Genomic DNA, 18,132 nt, shown 5'->3' on the forward strand with positions numbered 1-18,132 from the left:
TTGGAGTAAATACATAAGCAGGACCTTTGACCATAGACCTATCAGTAGAAATACATTCTTAATAATCAATATGGTTTTTTATTTTTCTTTTTAAATCTTATATTTTCAAAAACTTTTTCTTTTACAGCAAGCCTGTGGTTATGAGTTTACCAGCAAGCTACATCGGATGTATACAGATATGAGTGTCAGTGCCGATCTCAACAATAAATTTAACAATTTTATCAAAAATCAAGACACAGTAATAGATTTGGGAATTAGTTTTCAAATATATGTTCTACAGGTATGAGTATGTGTTCCATTGTGGGCATTTATTAACCATTTCAAATATTCTGATGCAAAGGATTAATGTATGGATGCCTGATTACATTTCTTTCAGTCAGTGGTTGGTAGCCTCTAAAGTTACATGTTATATTGAATTGGAATGAAATGTGTCATGATAGAAATGTTGATGGGTTTTATCAACATTTTGAGGAAGGTAAAACAAAAAGGTGCTTTAGTCGCTTAAATCATTTTATAAATTTTTATTTTTTTTTATTTTTTTTATTTTTTAAAGATTTTATTTATTTATTTGACAGAGAGAGAGAGACAGCGAGAGCAGGAACACAAGCAGGGGGAGTGGGACAGGGAGAAGCAGGGAGCTTCCCTGCTTCCCTGCCGAGCAGGGAGCCCCATGTGGGACTCGATCCCAGGACCCTGGGATCATGACCTGAGCCGAAGGCAGACGCTTAACGACTGAGCCACCCAGGCGCCCTATAAATTTTTATTTTTAAGTTAGATATTTATCTGTTTAACTTTTTTCCTTCTAGGCTGGTGCATGGCCTCTTACTCAGGCTCCTTCATCTACATTTGCAATTCCCCAGGAATTGGAAAAAAGTGTACAGATGGTAAGTTTGCAGGAAGTATGTTAGAAGACCAAAGAAACTTTAATAATTGTCTTCATGTTATATTACTTTAAATATTTTTCCAAAGTCTTAAGGCCTTATATGATATAAAAGTATATGCACAAATGATAGTTTGTCTGCCTGTAGGAAGAATGTTAAGTTATTGTAGTTCCTAATATTAAAACTAAAATGCTAAGGGTGTGTCATACAGTTCTTTGTCAAAGTGTGTCTCTTATTTTTATTAAATCAGTTATCTGCTCTTAAGCAGTTTTAAATTACAGAAATTTTGGTATTAGAAGAAAGTTTAGAACCCAGTACTTAAAATAGTCATTTTCTAACTTTTCATTTGAATTTGGAGCCAATTTTGTGCCTCCACATTTATCCCCTATAATAGTTATTTTTATTTCTGGGCTGTAATTTAGGTAAGTGTATATGGAATGTGAAGTAATCTGGAAAAAATGTTTTAAAGTGTGACTGAATATAAACCTTACAATGCTTACCAAAAAGCTTTTAAAGAGACTGTATCTTTACAGCTTTATTGGGATATAATTAATATACCATATGTCCTAGCCTGTTCAGGTTCCTATAACAAAATACCACAGACTGGGTAGCTTATAAACAACAGAAGTGTATTGCTCACAGTTCTGGAGGCTGGACACCTGAGATCAGGGTGCCAGCGTGGTCACGTGAAGGCCCTCTCAGGGTCACAGACTTCTTGTGTCTTCACATGGTGGAACGGGCTATGGGATCTCTTTTATAGTAAGCACTAATCCCATTCATGATGGGCTCCACCCTCATGATTTGAGCACCTCCCAAAGGCCTCACCTCCTAATACTATCATACTGGGCCTTAGGATTTAGTATATGAATTTGGGAGGGACACAAATGTTCAAACCATAGCACTATATAATTCATTCATTTAAAGTATACAATTTCAGTGATTTTTAGTATATTCACAGTTGTGCAACCACCACACAATTTCAGAACATTCTTATTGCCCCAGAATTGTCCCTTCAAAACCCCCTACCCATTAATAGTTATTCCCCATTTTCCCCCAACTCCCTTCCCCACTCCTCCCAGCCCTAGGCAATCTACTTTCTTTCTCTATAGATTTGCCTATTCTGGACATCTCAGAGTCTTACCATTTGTGACTAACTTCATTCACTTAGCATGTCAGGGTTCATCCCATGTTGTAGCATGTATCAATAGTTAATTCCTTTTTATTGCCAAATAATATTCCATTGTATTGATGTACCACATTTTCTTTGTCCATTCGTCAGTTGATGGACATTTGGGTTGTTTCCACCTTTTCGGTAACAAAAACTTGTACATGACATGTACAAGTTTTTGAGTGGACATGTTTTCATTTCTCTTAAAACTGACCCTTTTTGATTTCCTAACTCACCAAAAGAGGTTTCTTATTTCTTGACTGGATGGAAGTTTGGGTAGCATTTTTTTCTAGAGAAATCTTCATTATTGCATTTGGGCAGTAACTTGAGGTTGAAAATGGTATTTCATTACACTGTTCCCTACAGATGTTTGCAATGGGTAATTTGAGTCATTTTTTAAAGTAAGTGTGTTTTTTGTTTCTCTCAAAATAAGGATTATAAAGAAAATAACACAGTGTAGGCTCTGGAATCATAATTTCTGGTTTCATATGTCTGTTCTGCCATTTACTATGCTCTGTGACTTTGGGCAAATAACTTTCTGATATTTCTGATGATAGGACTACTCAGAGTGTTGATATGAAGATAAAATGAAATAATGTAAAGCACTTAGCCTGATGTATAGTAAGTACTCAATAAATGGTAGCTAATATAGAAGAAGTAATAGTTATAGTAGTAGTGATAATAGCAGAGTATAAACAACCAGGTAGATTTCAAGATACCAAGCATAAGGTAGACTTTCAGACTAGGAGTCTAACTTAAGGACTCCTTGCGTCTTCTTTAGAAAGGCATGATAGCACAACCATCTTAAAAACTGTATGAAGAAAAGCATTCATTTGGGTGGACAGGTTATTATGGATTTTGCAAGAAGGATAGATGCAAGCTAGGGGTAGGAGATGAGGTAGCCAGGTAAGGCATTTTGATGTACTCATCTTTAACAGTACTAAAACTTACTTCTTAAAAGAACCTGAGTTTTTGAATTGCAATTAAGGCAGAGAATAGGGGCTGCCAGAAATAGTTTCCTTCTAATTTTATGTTGCTCTTCTCTCTCCTCTTGAGTTAATCATTTTCCATTAACAGTTTTTTAACCCCTTCAACTTTTATTAATGTATAACCTTCATCAGGTTTCAGGTTCTTCATTTGCAAACAGGAAGTGAGTTCTTTTCTGACTATAAAATTATGATTCCAAGAATATTGTCCTCTCCATTTGGATTTTCTCTAATTACCAGTAGAGGGAGTTTGTCCTTCGGTTTTTTTCCTAGTAAATCCAAGTGTTCGGTTACATAGGACTCAAAATTCATCTGTGTACTTAACACCGTACATTTTCACATATAAATTAATTCATCTTGCCTTAGTGATCATTTATATATTTTATATCTTAATCTTAAATATAGCAGTTTATCAAAAATGACTTTCATTTTACACATATGAATCTTAAAACTATGGAAATGAAGCTTTAATTAAAAGTAATTTATTTTGCATATTAGACCAATAACCTTCATTGTTGTATTTCTTTTGTACCTGGTCTATAATCTGAATAATACCAAAGAAATATAAAATAGTGTGTATTAATGCAGCTCTTTATTAGAAGTAAATATGAATTGTTTATTTTTAAGGCCCTTTGAGTTCTAATTAATACTCTCAAATGGTATTTAGAGGATGGTGTCCTAGCCTGACTATTATTTATTTTAAAATGAGAAGTTTAGGCAAGGTATATTTTTTACTAATAAACTTCGGTAGCATAATTGTTTAATGATACAATGAAGCAAGGTTTTATAGCTTTTGTCTTTGAATACCAGATGAATTTATAATGTTTCCATTTGGTACTCAATCTATTTGTTCTTGACTAGTTATTTATGAAAATCTTTAATCAGATTTTAAATTTAAGGGTAAAGGAATGTTTTCTGCCTACATATCTATATCATTATCAATAAAACTTTATTGATAGTACTAGTTGTTAGTGGAAAGAAGCAAAACATTGCCTTCAGAGCTTGGAATATAAATCCCAATGCAGGGCTCGATCCCTGAAATATACATCCTTGCACTTAAATAATTTAGAAAGAACATTTTAAAGTTTGGTTTTCTCAATTTCAGAATGTTTTATTTTGCTTTTGTCCACAAAGTCATTATAAATGTTTCATAATTAAATTAGGAGTTATATAGTAGTAATGAATTTTATTGACGCCTTTGGAGGTTATTAATTAGTCAAAGCCTACTTCTGGGATCCTTTTATGACATTATTTTGACTTTCATTTGTCTAGATTAGAACTAGGCAGAAAATCCTAAGTATTTCAAGTGTTAGTCATTTCCTATTTATCATGCCAGGGGCTTGGTGGATTTGTACCATTGGAGGGAAAGCATGCTCAACAAGTTAGCTTACCAGGACTAAGCAAACTTGGAATGGACTGCTGAAAGAATTCACTAATTCTCTTGGTTGGCAGGTCAAACATTGCTGATTGCTTTATTGAAACTTTGGGAGTACAGAAGGTTAAGTTTGATAAAATTAAAAGCTTTAGGTGTAAATATTACATGTGGCACATTATGCTGAAAGTATGTCCACAATTCTGAATTGTGATATGATGTGTTTGCTTATTTTTCAGTTTTATAATGAAATTGAGTGTTTCCGGTTTTGTTTGTTGGGGTTTTTTTTTTTTTTTTTTACATTTCAGTATCATTTTCTCACTATATATTTATGTACTGACTCTTTTAAAAGATATTTTTTGGATTGATGTCCTACAGTTACACATTCAATTCAAGGAAGGAGTTTTTTAAATTTCAAAGCAACATTAATAGAATGTTAAATTTTTTACAATAATATCAACAAAAGATAAAAGATGAGTACTTTGAAGCTTTGTTTATATTAGTGTTTGGCTAGATGTGGAAGTTAAATTGTAGATACCACCTTATAGGTAATCACAGAAATATTAACCTGTCACTTCAGCAAGGGCATATGTTGGCAAATAGGAAAATAGAAATGAAAGTATGATTTGCATTTTCATATTGAAATTTATATGATGGTGTTTTTGGTCAGTAATTAGTATTTATAAAGTCCAAATTGCTATCATTCAAAACTGATAATCATTGACTATCTCATTTCTGAATTTATACAAAAAGTCAAATGTGGAGGGCTGTGGTTTAGTGGAGAGAACCCTGGACAAAGTTTTAAGTGAAAAGAGCTGCACTGATATTTGTATGATCTTGGTCAGGGACTTGCATGGATATGTTTTCTCATCTATAAAGTGAGTAAGTATACCGGATGGGTTATAATGTCTTCTCTAACATCAACTTTTTTTGTGTGGTAATAGCTAAGTAAGTTATAGTAGCTGAAAATAATTTTTTTTTCTTTTTTACAGTTTGAATTATTTTACAGCCAGCATTTCAGTGGAAGGAAACTGACATGGTTACATTATCTCTGTACAGGTAAAATGCATTTAATTATATCTAGTGTAGTGAAATTTACCTGATACAAGTATCTTAATAATTTAGGAAAAGATTTCTTATAGCCTAATGATAGTTTTTTCCCTAATGATGGCTTTTAACCTCTTTTCCTCTGTCTACCCTGCTGGTTATCATTAAACCAGGTATTAATGAAGTTTAAGTGCAGCACTTTTTTTTTTTTTTAAGATTTTTATTTATTTATTTGAGAGAGAGCACAAGCAGGGGGAGGGGCAAAGGGAGAGGGAGAAGCACACTCCCCATAGAGCAGGGAGCCTGACACAGGGCTCAATCCCAGGACCCTGGGATCATGACCCAAGCTGAAGGCAAATGCTTAACCCACTGAGCCACCCAGGCACCCCAAGTGCAGCACTTTTTAATAGTGCTTTATTAATTTATGCTGCTTATATTATTACTGCTTATTAAGAAAGTTTCTAAATTTTATAATAGTTTATTACATTTCTGTAACACACCAGTTTATCTAGACATTAGAAATTTTATCTAGAAACCAAGACTTGATAAGTCAGATACTCCTAAAAAACTGTTTTCTCTAAATATGTCAGAAATCCTCAGAAATTTCTTTAACCATTATAGCATCATAAGGAGATCTAACCATTTGATTTTTATTTGTGGTGCTGTAGTGAACTGCAGTAGTAAATGGTTTTTCCAGAATGTCGCAATTAATTTCCAGTAGTTTCAATTTTAGAAAAGTTTAGTCAGAATCCAGTCCTTTGCTTCTTTTTGGAACAGTGGGGTCCACTTATTTGAAAGTAGGATTAATACCTGAATGATTGTAGACTGTGTGCAGTTGCTCTGAGTTGCCTGAAGATGTTAGCCAAAGCAAACACTCAAATTCTCTCTACTTTCGTTAAAGCTATGCTTTGAAAGTGCGTTGAATCAACTTTCCTTCTGTATAAGGAAAAGGTGTATATCTCTTAGGAATGGCATGAGAATATTTGATCAATCAGGAGCCATAACCTTTATTAGGAAATTCTTTCACTCACGTAAGAGAAATTTCATTAAGAGGAACTTCATCTAAGTAATTTCTTTTAAGTGCCATTTATTTGACCACTTTATATTTGTAATATAATGTCTCATTATGTTAGTAGTACATATTAGTACATAATTGGTACATGTAATATATACTTATACAAGTTTATTTTTATTAAACAAATTGGGCATTTACATTTTTTTTCAGCAGTTTGTGAAATAAAGAGATATGATATTCTTAGTAAGTGGTTAGTTTGTACTTGACCTGTAATTTTACATCTGTTATGAATTTTTTCTATTTTCATTTAGTAAATATAATTGGTTTTAAGGGAAAAAAATTGCTCAACCAGTGTTTTATTTTTTAAGATTTATTTATTTGAGAGAGAGAGAGTGCACAAGTGGGAGGGGCAGAGGGAGAGAAAATCTCAAGCAGACTCCCCGCAAGCAGGGAGCCCGACACAGGGCTCGATCTCACAACCCTGAGGTCACTATCTGATCCGAAACCAAGAGTTGGACGCTTAACTGACTGCACCACCCAAGCGCCCCACTCAACCAGTGTTTTAGATAACTAAAAGAATTTCTAATATATCTTAATGTACTTGAGTTTAATTTAGTTTTACTTCCCCTGAATGTCTTTCAGAGTTTACTCTCTTTGTTTTTCTAATTACCTCAGCAATAATAAGCCTGTCTCCTAAAGTATTCTAATGAGGGGGCTCACTTTTTTGGTGTTCAGCAACTCATTGTATATAGAAATAAAGAAAAAACTATATATATAGTTTCTGCCGGGCGCCTGGGTGGCTCAGTTGGTTAAGCGACTGCCTTCGGCTCAGGTCATGATCCTGGAGTCCCTGGATCGAGTCCCGCATCGGGCTCCCTGCTCAGCAGGGAATCTGCTTCTCTCTCTGACCCTCCCCGCTCTCATGTGCTGTCTCTCTCTCATTCTCTCTTTCTCAAATAAATAAATAAAATCTTAAAAATAAATAAATAAAATGTAAAAAATATATAGTTTTTGCCATTGGAATTTGACCTGAAAAGTGTTATCAATAACATCTAAATAGGAAAGAGATCAACATTCTTTTCCTGTTTTTGAACTATACTAAATTCCCAGGCTGGTCCATAATAACCAGATTTTTGGAGCTCATTTGTTCTTTTTTTTGGTCTTACTTTAGTGTTGCGTATATGTGTCTTAATTAAAGCCAAAGAGTTTATTCCTTTGGAAGAGAGATGTTAGCCTTGTAAATTCATTTCTTGTTTTGAATCACTGAAAGCACTGAAAATACCTGTGATCTATCAGTGAAACCATTTGCTAAGGTTTTATTTTGGTTTTGTTTCTCATTTATTCATTTACTCATTAACAAAAAGTTGTCAAACACCATCCACCCTTAAGATGCTTGTTCTGGTGTCCCCACATTTGTCATAAGGCTCCAAGGCTCCTTTAAAATATTGGCTCTGATTCTGGACTGATCACTCAAGAGTTTTGTTTCTCAGGAACCCCTATCGTTCATATTTACACATATAATCAAAATTACTCTTTCCTAGTCCATTTCCACATTTCCAGGTGTTTTTTGTATTGTAATCCAAGAGTCTTTACAAATGGTTGGAGATGGGTATCAAGTGGTATTTGGAGGAAGTTAGAATCAGAATATGTAGGGTTATTAGCCTATGAAGTCTGTAACCTTGAGCAAATTATTTAACTTCTCTGAGCCTATTTCTTCATCTTTATCTTTGTGAAATTCATTTATCAATTCAGAGAATCATCTTCTTTGTTCCTAGTACTGCTGTATGCTAAGAACAGATAAAATACAGAGGCTCAGCCCTCAAAAAGCTCACATCTAATAGGAGGACAGACAAGTAAATAATTACGGTAAATGTTTTGACTGTTATAATAGAGAGGCAAGCCCAGGGTATTAGTTTCCCATAGATTGGTGGTAGCAGACAGCCACTGGTAAAGGAAAGCTTTTGAGTAAATAACATCTAAACTTGGTTTTCAAGTGTGAATAGGACTTAGCCAAGATAGGCAAAGAAGAATGTTGAGAGCATATTACCAACAGAGGTAAGAATTTTAAGAAGTAAGCAACTATGCTAGGAGATGTGACAGAGCTACTGAATGAGAGAATGATGAAAATTCCATTGGATTTATGACTAGGATATTGGATAGAATTATTCTGAGAGAAAAACTGGATGAAGAAATAACAAATACGGAACCCGGAAACTTATACTGTCTGGATATAAATAAGTTTTATTTATGGCACATCAGGATTTTATAGGAATCCTAAGTCAGCTGCTGAGAGAGAAGTTGAGAAATGAATTCAAGGAAGATAACACTTCCTTGGTTAAGACATAAATATGTAGATAATATATAAATAATACATATAATTAGATCACACTAGCAATTAGTGAACTGTGTGTCCTATAAGTGTTATTTGCCAAAATGAAAGTCACACCATATTGTTGCGCATTCCTTAAAAGGCAGTGATTCATTCTATCCTTGACTGAATTCTTTTCATTATTGATTTCAAGTACTTTAACAGCTAAAATTGTGAGGGGTTTTAACATTATCTAATGTCCAGTCCATATGTAGATTTCCCTGACTGTCCCCAGAGAGACTTTATTGCCTGTTTTTAATGTAATCAAAGGTCACTAATTGCACTTGGTTATAGTGTTTTCCCGCTTCTTTTCCCTACCACTTCTTCCCTAACCCCCTTTAGCCCTCTTGACATGCTTTTTTAAAAAGACCAGACAGTGTTTAGATTTGTCACATTATTTACTTGTGATGTATTTTATTTGTTTTCTATTGCCTGTACTTCTCTAAATTAGTATTTCTAAATTAGGTCCAAAAGTTTGATTCTATTCAAATTACATATTGTCAGCAAGAATACTTTTTTTTAAAGATTTTACCTATTTGACAGCGAGAGAGGGAACACAAGCAGCGGGAGTGGGAGAGGGAGAAGCAGGCTTCCCGTGGAGCAGGGAGCCCGATGCGGGGCTCGATCCCAGGACCCTGGGATCATGACCCGAGCCGAAGGCAGACGCTTAACGACTGAGCCACCCAGGTGCCCCAAGAATACTTTTTAAATGGCAGTCCTGTGTACTTCATAATGCATTACATCTGAAGGCATGTAATGTCAGATTGTCCCACTATTAGAGACACTAAAGTTGGTCACTTGGTTAAGGTGGTGACCACCAGATCTCTTCATTGTAAAGATACTCTTTTCCCCTTTTCAGTGATCCAAGGGGTGATACCGAGGTCCCATATGAATACCCTTTTTCAGGAACAACCTTACCTAATGGCTTTGGCACCCACTGATGATCATGGCTTGAATCAGTTATTCCATTACTGGCTGCAAATTGGCGATACTCTATCAGTCATTCAGCATTTAGTAACTGACATTCTTCTGTAAAGAAAGGCTTTCCCTAGAGACTAAGGAGCTGTCGGTAATAGAAGAGTAACTTGGATGAAACTATTGTGAGTTCTGCCCATTCATTACTTCCTGTAGTTGTAAATATCTCTTCAGTTATGTTTGGTGTATTTTTTAAAGTGTGTATCAGAATGCTTTATTCTAGTTTGGAGAATAACCTATTCTGCAGGTTAAATGACCTGTTTTGTCATTTTCCTTTTCTGTTTACATGGCAGTAATTAAATGAATCATCAAATTAGAGATGTCCTTCCCTGCCCCACATGTGCCCTCTACCCTTATCCCAGTCTGTTAAACTGTGAGCTAAAAGGAGAATGGTGCTGAAAGAGGGGCAAGAGGCCCAGATACCCCTAATGCCAACAATTAAAAAATGGGGGGGGGGGAAGGGCCTTAATACGGTACTAACTAGTTTTCCTAGTGTTGCAGAATGAACTTAATAACTAAATAATACTTTGACCCTTTACTGGCATTGTCTCCTAATGCTCCTTGGGTTCTGGTGGTGATGAAAGACTATTTGGTGTGGCAAGAAGCTCATTCTGGGTCCCAACCCATGACAGTATATTATAGCACTGGATCTGATATATACATCACTGGATGTGTGGCCTGATGGTCCTATACTTCATCATCTACTTGCTTGATGCATTGTTTCATACTTGTTCCTGACATATGATTAAACAATCCTTGCACAAATGATACAATTTATGTGATATTTTGCTTTTCACCACATTTCCCAAATGTAAATGTTGAGAGTCCTTAAAGTATTATTTGTCCTGTTGGCAGGATACTCCTGATGTTAACTTTTTACTTAAACTCTTTGTGCGAATTGATTATTCTAATTAATATATTAAACCTACTTTCATGAAGATTCAGAGACAAGGAATTTTTTCTTGAGGTGTTTCCAAATAATTATCTGAATAACTGTTGTTTCCGAAATAGGTCGAGGCAGAATGAAAGTTAGAATAGGTATCTCTGTGATAATAAGTTAGTTGGAGAATTGACTTCATATCCTTTAAAAATTTTTAATTATATATGTATAAATTAAAGCACAAAATCTTCATCAGAGTTACTAATTACCACTAATAGGGAGAACGAATGTAGCCCTTAGGGTAAGTTCATGTGAAATACAGCTTCCTTGAGTTAAAATGTAGAGCTCTAAAACCAGATCTTGTAGTGGTTTATTTTATAATCCATTAACAATCAAATAATTCAGAGTGTGTGTGTATGAGAGAGAGACACAGATAAAGAAATACTGTCACTAAACCACAGCTTTATGCTTTAGGAAACAGTTCGTTGACTTGCATTAGCTTTTTATTTTACATGTTATGTAGTGCATACATGTTTGTCATACTGTTTGTTACAAACTTTTCAGTGTGCTCTCTCCCTGGGATGTTGCAGAACCATTTAGTGTGCCTAAACCTGCTGTATCATTTATAGCTTTCAGGGTCGTGTAGAATCTATAACTTTTTTATTCTGTCAACTCTTTCAGCAAAATAATGAATCTGTCTTTTTGTCTCTCCTTCCATTTGTTTGCCCCTAGGAAGTTACTGGGAAGAATAATGTTTGTTTATGAGACAAAATAGCATTGTTAAATTTTAGCAGAAACTGTGGGTTAGAGCCATTGGAGAAGCATCTCCTGTATGCTTGTAGACCTCCCTGAGTGCTTGAACGTTGCCAGAAAGAGACAGCACATGAGGCGGTTATTTGTCACAAGCTGTCATTCTCTCCCTTTGTCTGTCTATCTGTCCATTTCTCCTCCTACCCTCACCTTCTCTTAACTGCTTTTTCTTGCCCAAGTCATCGCTCTTCTAGTAACATTTAAAGACATTGTTACCTACTGGTAGAGGTATGATTGTTTAATTGTGATTTATACTGCATACTCAAAACTAATAGCCCTCCCTCCAACCGCCCAAACAAACAAACTGATTACACTGCTAGCAAGAATGGCTTCATAGCAATTTAATAAGTCCTTGGTTCATTCTCTCAGGAGAAAGTAGCTGAAATAAACAATTATTACTCAAGTAGTTTTGAAATGTTTCTCTGAATGATCAGTTTATTGTCAACAATTTTGTTTTAATTGTAGGTGAAGTTAAAATGAACTATTTGGGCAAACCATATGTAGCCATGGTTACCACATACCAAATGGCAGTTCTTCTTGCCTTTAACAACAGTGAAACCGTCAGCTATAAAGAGCTTCAGGACAGCACTCAGATGAACGAAAAGGAACTGACAAAAACAATCAAATCATTACTTGATGTGAAAATGATTAACCATGATTCAGAAAAGGTATGGGGTAGTATTTCAAGGAATTTAAGCATTATAAACATATCTTTTTCATGAGATGTTTGCAGTTTTTTAAAGTAAGGTTGTAATTCATAATGTCCTTTGTACTTTGGAAAGCACTTGAGTCAGCTAACAGTGCTGCAGGCTCCTTACAGGTATGAGCTTCTGGAATCACAGAGAAGTTGGTACCTATGTGCCCTTTATAGTATGATTTCATTTGTCCCATACTGTGACAGTGTACTGAAAATTGTGAAAGAATTGCCATCAGGTGGATTCTGGTTATTTGAGGTTAAAAACTGTAGCGTATTTTTTTTTCATGTGTTTAATTGATATTTATTTAATTACATGGTTCTGTAATAGGAAATGACCACCTATTGATACTATTTGTATGCATATTTGGCTTGTGTGACCATCCTAAATGCTCTCAGTCTCCTGTCCCTTCATTCCAGGATTCAACTAATAACCACCATATAGTTGTACTATCTGTCACAAGAATAACAAGCCAGTAATATACTTCTTTTCTTTTTAGATTTTTTTCCTAGTAACAAATTTTTGTTATTGTTATAGTATATCTTGGATATTTAAGTGGTTCAAAAGCAACAGATGTGAGTTAAATCTAATTCAGATTGTGCCTATAAGAAAAAATTCTTGTAAATGAGGTATCATTTTTATTTTGGTGAAGTTAATAACCTACTATTTCTGTCATCAGTTCATTTAATTGATGATATATTTTTTTAAGATTTATTTATTTGAGAGGCGGTGGGAGGGGTAGAGGGAGAAAAGAATCCTAAGCAGACTCCCGACTGAGTGCAAAGCCCAATGTGGGGCTTGATCTCATGACTCTGAGATCATGACCTGAGCTGAAACCAAGAGTCACATGCTTAATTGTGCCATCCAGGCACCCCTAACTGATGGTATTTTGTAGCCTGTAATTGAATAGCTTTAAATGGCATATATTCTGAAATTCAAATGAAGCTTTTCTTAATACTGAGAAATGATTGATTTTTCTGACTTCAGAATCCTAACAAAATACTAAATTCTTTTTTTTTTTTTAAAGATTTTATTTATTTATTTGAGAGAGAGAATGAGAGAGAGAGAGAGCACATGAGAGGGGGGAGGGTCAGAGGGAGAAGCAGACTCCCTGCTGAGCAGGGAGCCCGATGCGGGACTCGATCCAGGGACTCCAGGATCATGACCTGAGCCGAAGGCAGTCGCTTAACCAACTGAGCCACCCAGGCGCCCCCAAAATACTAAATTCTTAATATTAAGATTTTAATTAAGTCAATTAATTAATTGTAAGTTAAGCATGAATTTTTTAAAACCTAAAGTTTAAGTTTAAATTTGTAAGCTAAATTTTAAGGGCTTAAGAAGTTGTATAGTTTTCTAAAATGTATTACTTTTGCTGCCCAGGAATGTACAAAATATAGTTTGCTTGTTTGCACATTAAATTTTAATTATGAATCTGACGTTCCTTAGCAGAACTTCTTAGCTTAGTATTGAGAATGAGTTCATTTGCCAAGTGCTTTTTGATCCTGCTGATGAGAAAACTCACTGTATGATCAGAATGGCTTTTTTAAGCCTGATAGAGAAGTTATGAATATAAAAATTGGCTTAACTTTCACTTGAGAAAAGGCCACTTGCTTTAGGTAGACTGAATAAAACATGAGTTCAAGGGTAGACTTCATCAGAACCACACTGGGGTCATGTGTGCCACTGGAAACTACTTGCTTCTGTCGTCTGGTTATTTATAATCTGTATTTTGTTATTGCAACACTGTTTTTTAAACAATTTTTTTTAAGATTTTATTTATTTGTTTGACATAGAGACAGCGAGAGAGAGAACACAAGTAGGGGGAGTGGGAGAGGCAGAAGCAGGCTTCCCACTGAGCATGGAGCCCGATGCGGGGCTCGATCCCAGGACACTGGGATCATGACCTGAGCCAAAGGCAAATGCTTAACCGACTGAGCCACCCAGGTGTCCCATGTTATTGTAACACTTTAAAAGACATTTGGTTGCTCACTTTTTCAAAATGGGGTGATAGAAGAACTCTGAGAAGAGTAGTTATAGTTGGGCCAGGAAATAGCTTATTTCTAAATCTAACCAGATTAAAATTCAAGTGTAAAATTAGAAAAGAATTGTTTTTTGCTTCTTTCTTTCTTTGACAGAAGACAGGTACTTTTAAATAATCTTTATAATGTAAAATGATGAGAGTTTAAGTCTTCTTTGGTCATTTAATTTTATGGCATATTATTTGCACAACTCTTATTTAATGATTTTACTTTTTATAAATATAAATGAATTATTTTTAATTGTAGGAAGACATTGATGCAGAATCTTCATTTTCATTAAATATGAACTTTAGCAGTAAAAGAACAAAATTTAAAATTACTACATCAATGCAGAAAGACACACCACAGGTGAGTGATTTTTAATGTCATTTCTTTCGGAAATATTTAAGCATTGAACTTGACAAATGGTAACTGAGATAATGCAAAACTTTGCACATCAAAATTAATAATGTGATACATTTTTTTCTGGTTTATTCTCTGAATTTATGAATCTTGCAAACAAAACCGCTGCCAGTATTTTAGATTATAAAAATAATAATATAATGGGTGCCTAAGGAAAATGGTGTTGCAATATAGTCATATTTGCTTTTAGACTATATTAAAATGCAGAGCGTTGCTTGCATTCTTCACAAAAATTCCTACCTTGAATAGTAATATAATCTCTCACATTTTTCATTTGTAAAATAAGGAAAAGCTTTATAACATTTCATTCAAAGAAAAGTTGTTAGAAATATTTCTCAAAATTTCATGTGCAAATGAACTACTTGGGATCTTGTTGATACTCAAAGTGTGCTCTAATAGGTCTGGAGTGCGGTTCAAACTACCAGATGAGCTGGTTTGCAAGGTGAACATCTGCTGTTGATTCTTTTAGATCACTAATGATTATTGCTTTCTTATGGGATAGCCTGGTAATGTCTCTTAAGTTTCTTGATTACCTTCTATGTGCCACCCTATCCTTGGGCATGGGGCAGGATGTAAAGTTATATAAGATGTTAGGCCCTCTCCAGGAATTACTCCCCCATGGGGAGACCGATGTTAGTTAATTGCTAATTAAATTTGAACCCTAAAATGTTTGCGATCCCATTTTTCTCTGGAGTAATGAATAATAATTTGTAATATTTGGATTATATTTTATCTTTTATTTATTTTTTAAAAGATATTTATTTGAGGGGAGAGGGGCAGAGGGAGAATGAGAGAGAATCTCAAGCAGAAGTCTTGAAAATTACTGCTCTATGTCATTTAAGTTCTACTTTATTGCCTGTTTACATTAAATACATTTTACAATAGTGTTAATATTTTTAATAACCTTCCAACCTCAACCCAAGAAATTATAAATAATTGACTGTAGGTATTCGTTTGGTAATGGTTATGTGATAATGGGCACATGATAACTGTATAATTTGATGCTCGGTATTGATTGGAAATTTATGTAAACTCACTGATAAAATGAATTATGAAAGGTTCAGTGACTTAATGTCTCATTTAATTTTTTTTCCCCCTGTGAAACAGGAAATGGAGCAGACTAGAAGTGCTGTAGATGAGGACCGGAAAATGTATCTCCAGGCTGCTATAGTTCGTATCATGAAAGCACGAAAAGTACTTCGTCATAATGCCCTTATTCAAGAGGTAAAAGGAGGAGAAGCCCTCAAGGCTTTTTGGGGTAACGGGTATTATCAATGAATGGATTAGGAATGTTTCTTTGTCAAAATGATATATAAATAATAGGATTCCCAAATAGCGTATAGAAATGCCTCATTACTTAATGAAAACAGTTACTCACTTATAATATCAGTATTAAATTCAGGTTTGCTTTGGCTTAGATTTAGAGGTCTAAAGTTCACCAATATTTTGAGACTTCTGTCCAGTTATTGAAGGAAATTGATGATTTCAAATATCCATTCCATAAATATATGAGTGTCTACATGTGATAGAGTGTTGTGCTAGTCATTAGGGATGTGATGCAGAGCAACCCAAGATGTGGTTCCTGCCCTTTCGGAGTTCACCTTCTAGTGGGGAAGAAATACATTATTGAAATAGTATGCAAGCAAAATATAAAATTACATTAATATGCACTGGGAAAAGAGCTACAGTAGTATGAGAATGTACACAAAAGTACTAACTTAGGGGATGTTGGGGAAAGCTTTCTTGAGAAAGTGTTAGTTCAGCTAGGACTTGGAAGGTGAGTGGAGTTTAAATAGAAGCTGGGGAGTGTGGATGCGTATTTAGATAGATGAATTAATTTATAGTTTAGTTATGTATATTATTGGATTTTGCTATATCTGTGTTCTGCTTTGTAATTCCTTCACAACAGAAACATTAGGCTTTTTCCTTATTTTGCATTAAATTTTTTTTCATCACCATTGATCTAATTGTTTCCTCTCTCCTTGTGCACTGCCGTCTGAGCTTAAAAAATTTAATAATGTTCATGGCATTCACTTGCTTGATGTATCGCATCCATCCATTTAGAATGATTTTATTCATTTTAATTAATATGATTTCATAACTACTTTAAGTATACTTTTCCCATATGGATTAGGTCTGTTTGATGGAACCTCAGTACATTTGAGGCGCTTCACAGCTGATTGGTTAAAAGTAATTATTTATAGCTGACTAATTAGCAGTAGTTTGACATCCATGTCTCTCTCACACAGGTGATTAGCCAGTCAAGAGCTAGGTTTAATCCTAGTATCAGCATGATTAAGAAGTGTATTGAAGTTCTGATAGACAAACAGTACATCGAACGCAGCCAAGCGTCAGCAGATGAATACAGTTACGTAGCGTGATGTCGCTCTCCTCTAGTGTGGGTGTGAGAAGATCATTGCCATCACCATTTGGTGTGTTCCTGTGGGAAAAAGCAGGCCTGTGCCTCCATAATTTGGTCATTTGGCAGCCCCTGTTTTTCTGCTGTTTACAACATCACCAGTGCCACGTCATGAGCGTCAGAGAAAATGCCTAGAGATATTTCAAGCTCATGTCATTATGACATTTCTTAAAACTTTATTAAAAGAATGAGTGAAGTATTGCTGAAATGTGGAAATTTGGTTGGGTACCATGCTTTTTCTCCCTTCACGTTTGCAGTTGATGTGTTTTTTTTTTTAATGTATCTTAAAGGACAAAAAATAAAAAACTTAAATATTGTAATATGACAGATAACCTAATAATTGTATCTACATTAAAATGACAAACATGATAATGCTGCTTGTCAAATAAAAAAAATAAAGAAATAGAATGCCTTTTTTTATGTGGATGATCACACATAATAGTATATATATATAAATGTTCATGAGTCATCAAAGCAGCTAATGCAGCTTTAGTTGCATTTTTATCCAAATGGTTTAATTCCCTTTTACTCCTACTTAAGTCCTACATGAAAAATGTCTACTTGAATGCTTAATAATACATTCAACATAAAGAATGTTTTATTTTTATGGATTGGAACTGTGTTGGATTATGAGCGTTTTGAATGTTGAGGATTTAATTCTATCAGGAGTTTCTGGTGATATACTTACACCACAGAAATAAAGAACGAGGAGAATATGTGGTGGCCTCAAGTCTGGCATAGAAAGAGTTTCTCATTCAAAAGTTGTCTTCTATTTTCATAATACATTAATTCTAATAAAGACAAATACCCCCAACTCTCTTACCTCCCCTTCTACCTTTCTCTGAGTTATAGGAGATCCTGTGATACCAGTGTATTCTTTCCATTCTCCTACCTATATATTACCCTTACACACCCTAACATTTTGACACTAGATTCACTCTCACAAGTCATAGGTGTGCTTAGCAGTGCATAACCTAAATACCTTTTTTTTTTTTTTTTTTTTCTTTATGGTGCATTTTGCCCAGGTGCCACTTACATATGGACATGAAATTCCACTATTTTGTTTATTCTATAT

At 34.7% G+C, this 18,132-nt stretch overlaps 1 protein-coding gene across 5 annotated transcripts in view; it reads left to right on the plus strand.

The window, feature by feature from the left end:
* CUL2 (cullin 2) overlaps positions 1 to 17,478 on the plus strand; it is a 103,918-nt gene extending 86,440 nt beyond the window's left edge. For 4 of the 5 annotated variants that reach the window (XM_021686028.2, XM_044914979.1, XM_021686029.2 and 1 more), the window contains exons 15-21: positions 128 to 280; positions 807 to 884; positions 5,400 to 5,466; positions 11,968 to 12,170; positions 14,483 to 14,584; positions 15,746 to 15,862; positions 16,888 to 17,478. In XM_021686028.2, coding sequence (XP_021541703.1) covers positions 128 to 280; positions 807 to 884; positions 5,400 to 5,466; positions 11,968 to 12,170; positions 14,483 to 14,584; positions 15,746 to 15,862; positions 16,888 to 17,019 — 852 coding nt within the window. In that variant the 3' untranslated portion in view covers positions 17,020 to 17,478. The remainder of the gene's footprint in view (positions 1 to 127; positions 281 to 806; positions 885 to 5,399; positions 5,467 to 11,967; positions 12,171 to 14,482; positions 14,585 to 15,745; positions 15,863 to 16,887) is intronic. The other variant, XM_021686030.2, reaches the window with a different exon arrangement.
* Positions 17,479 to 18,132: the final 654 nt, after the last annotated feature.

The sequence above is a fragment of the Neomonachus schauinslandi genome, chromosome 5 (genome assembly GCF_002201575.2).
Source record: "Neomonachus schauinslandi chromosome 5, ASM220157v2, whole genome shotgun sequence".
NCBI classification, from domain to species: Eukaryota; Metazoa; Chordata; class Mammalia; order Carnivora; family Phocidae; genus Neomonachus; species Neomonachus schauinslandi.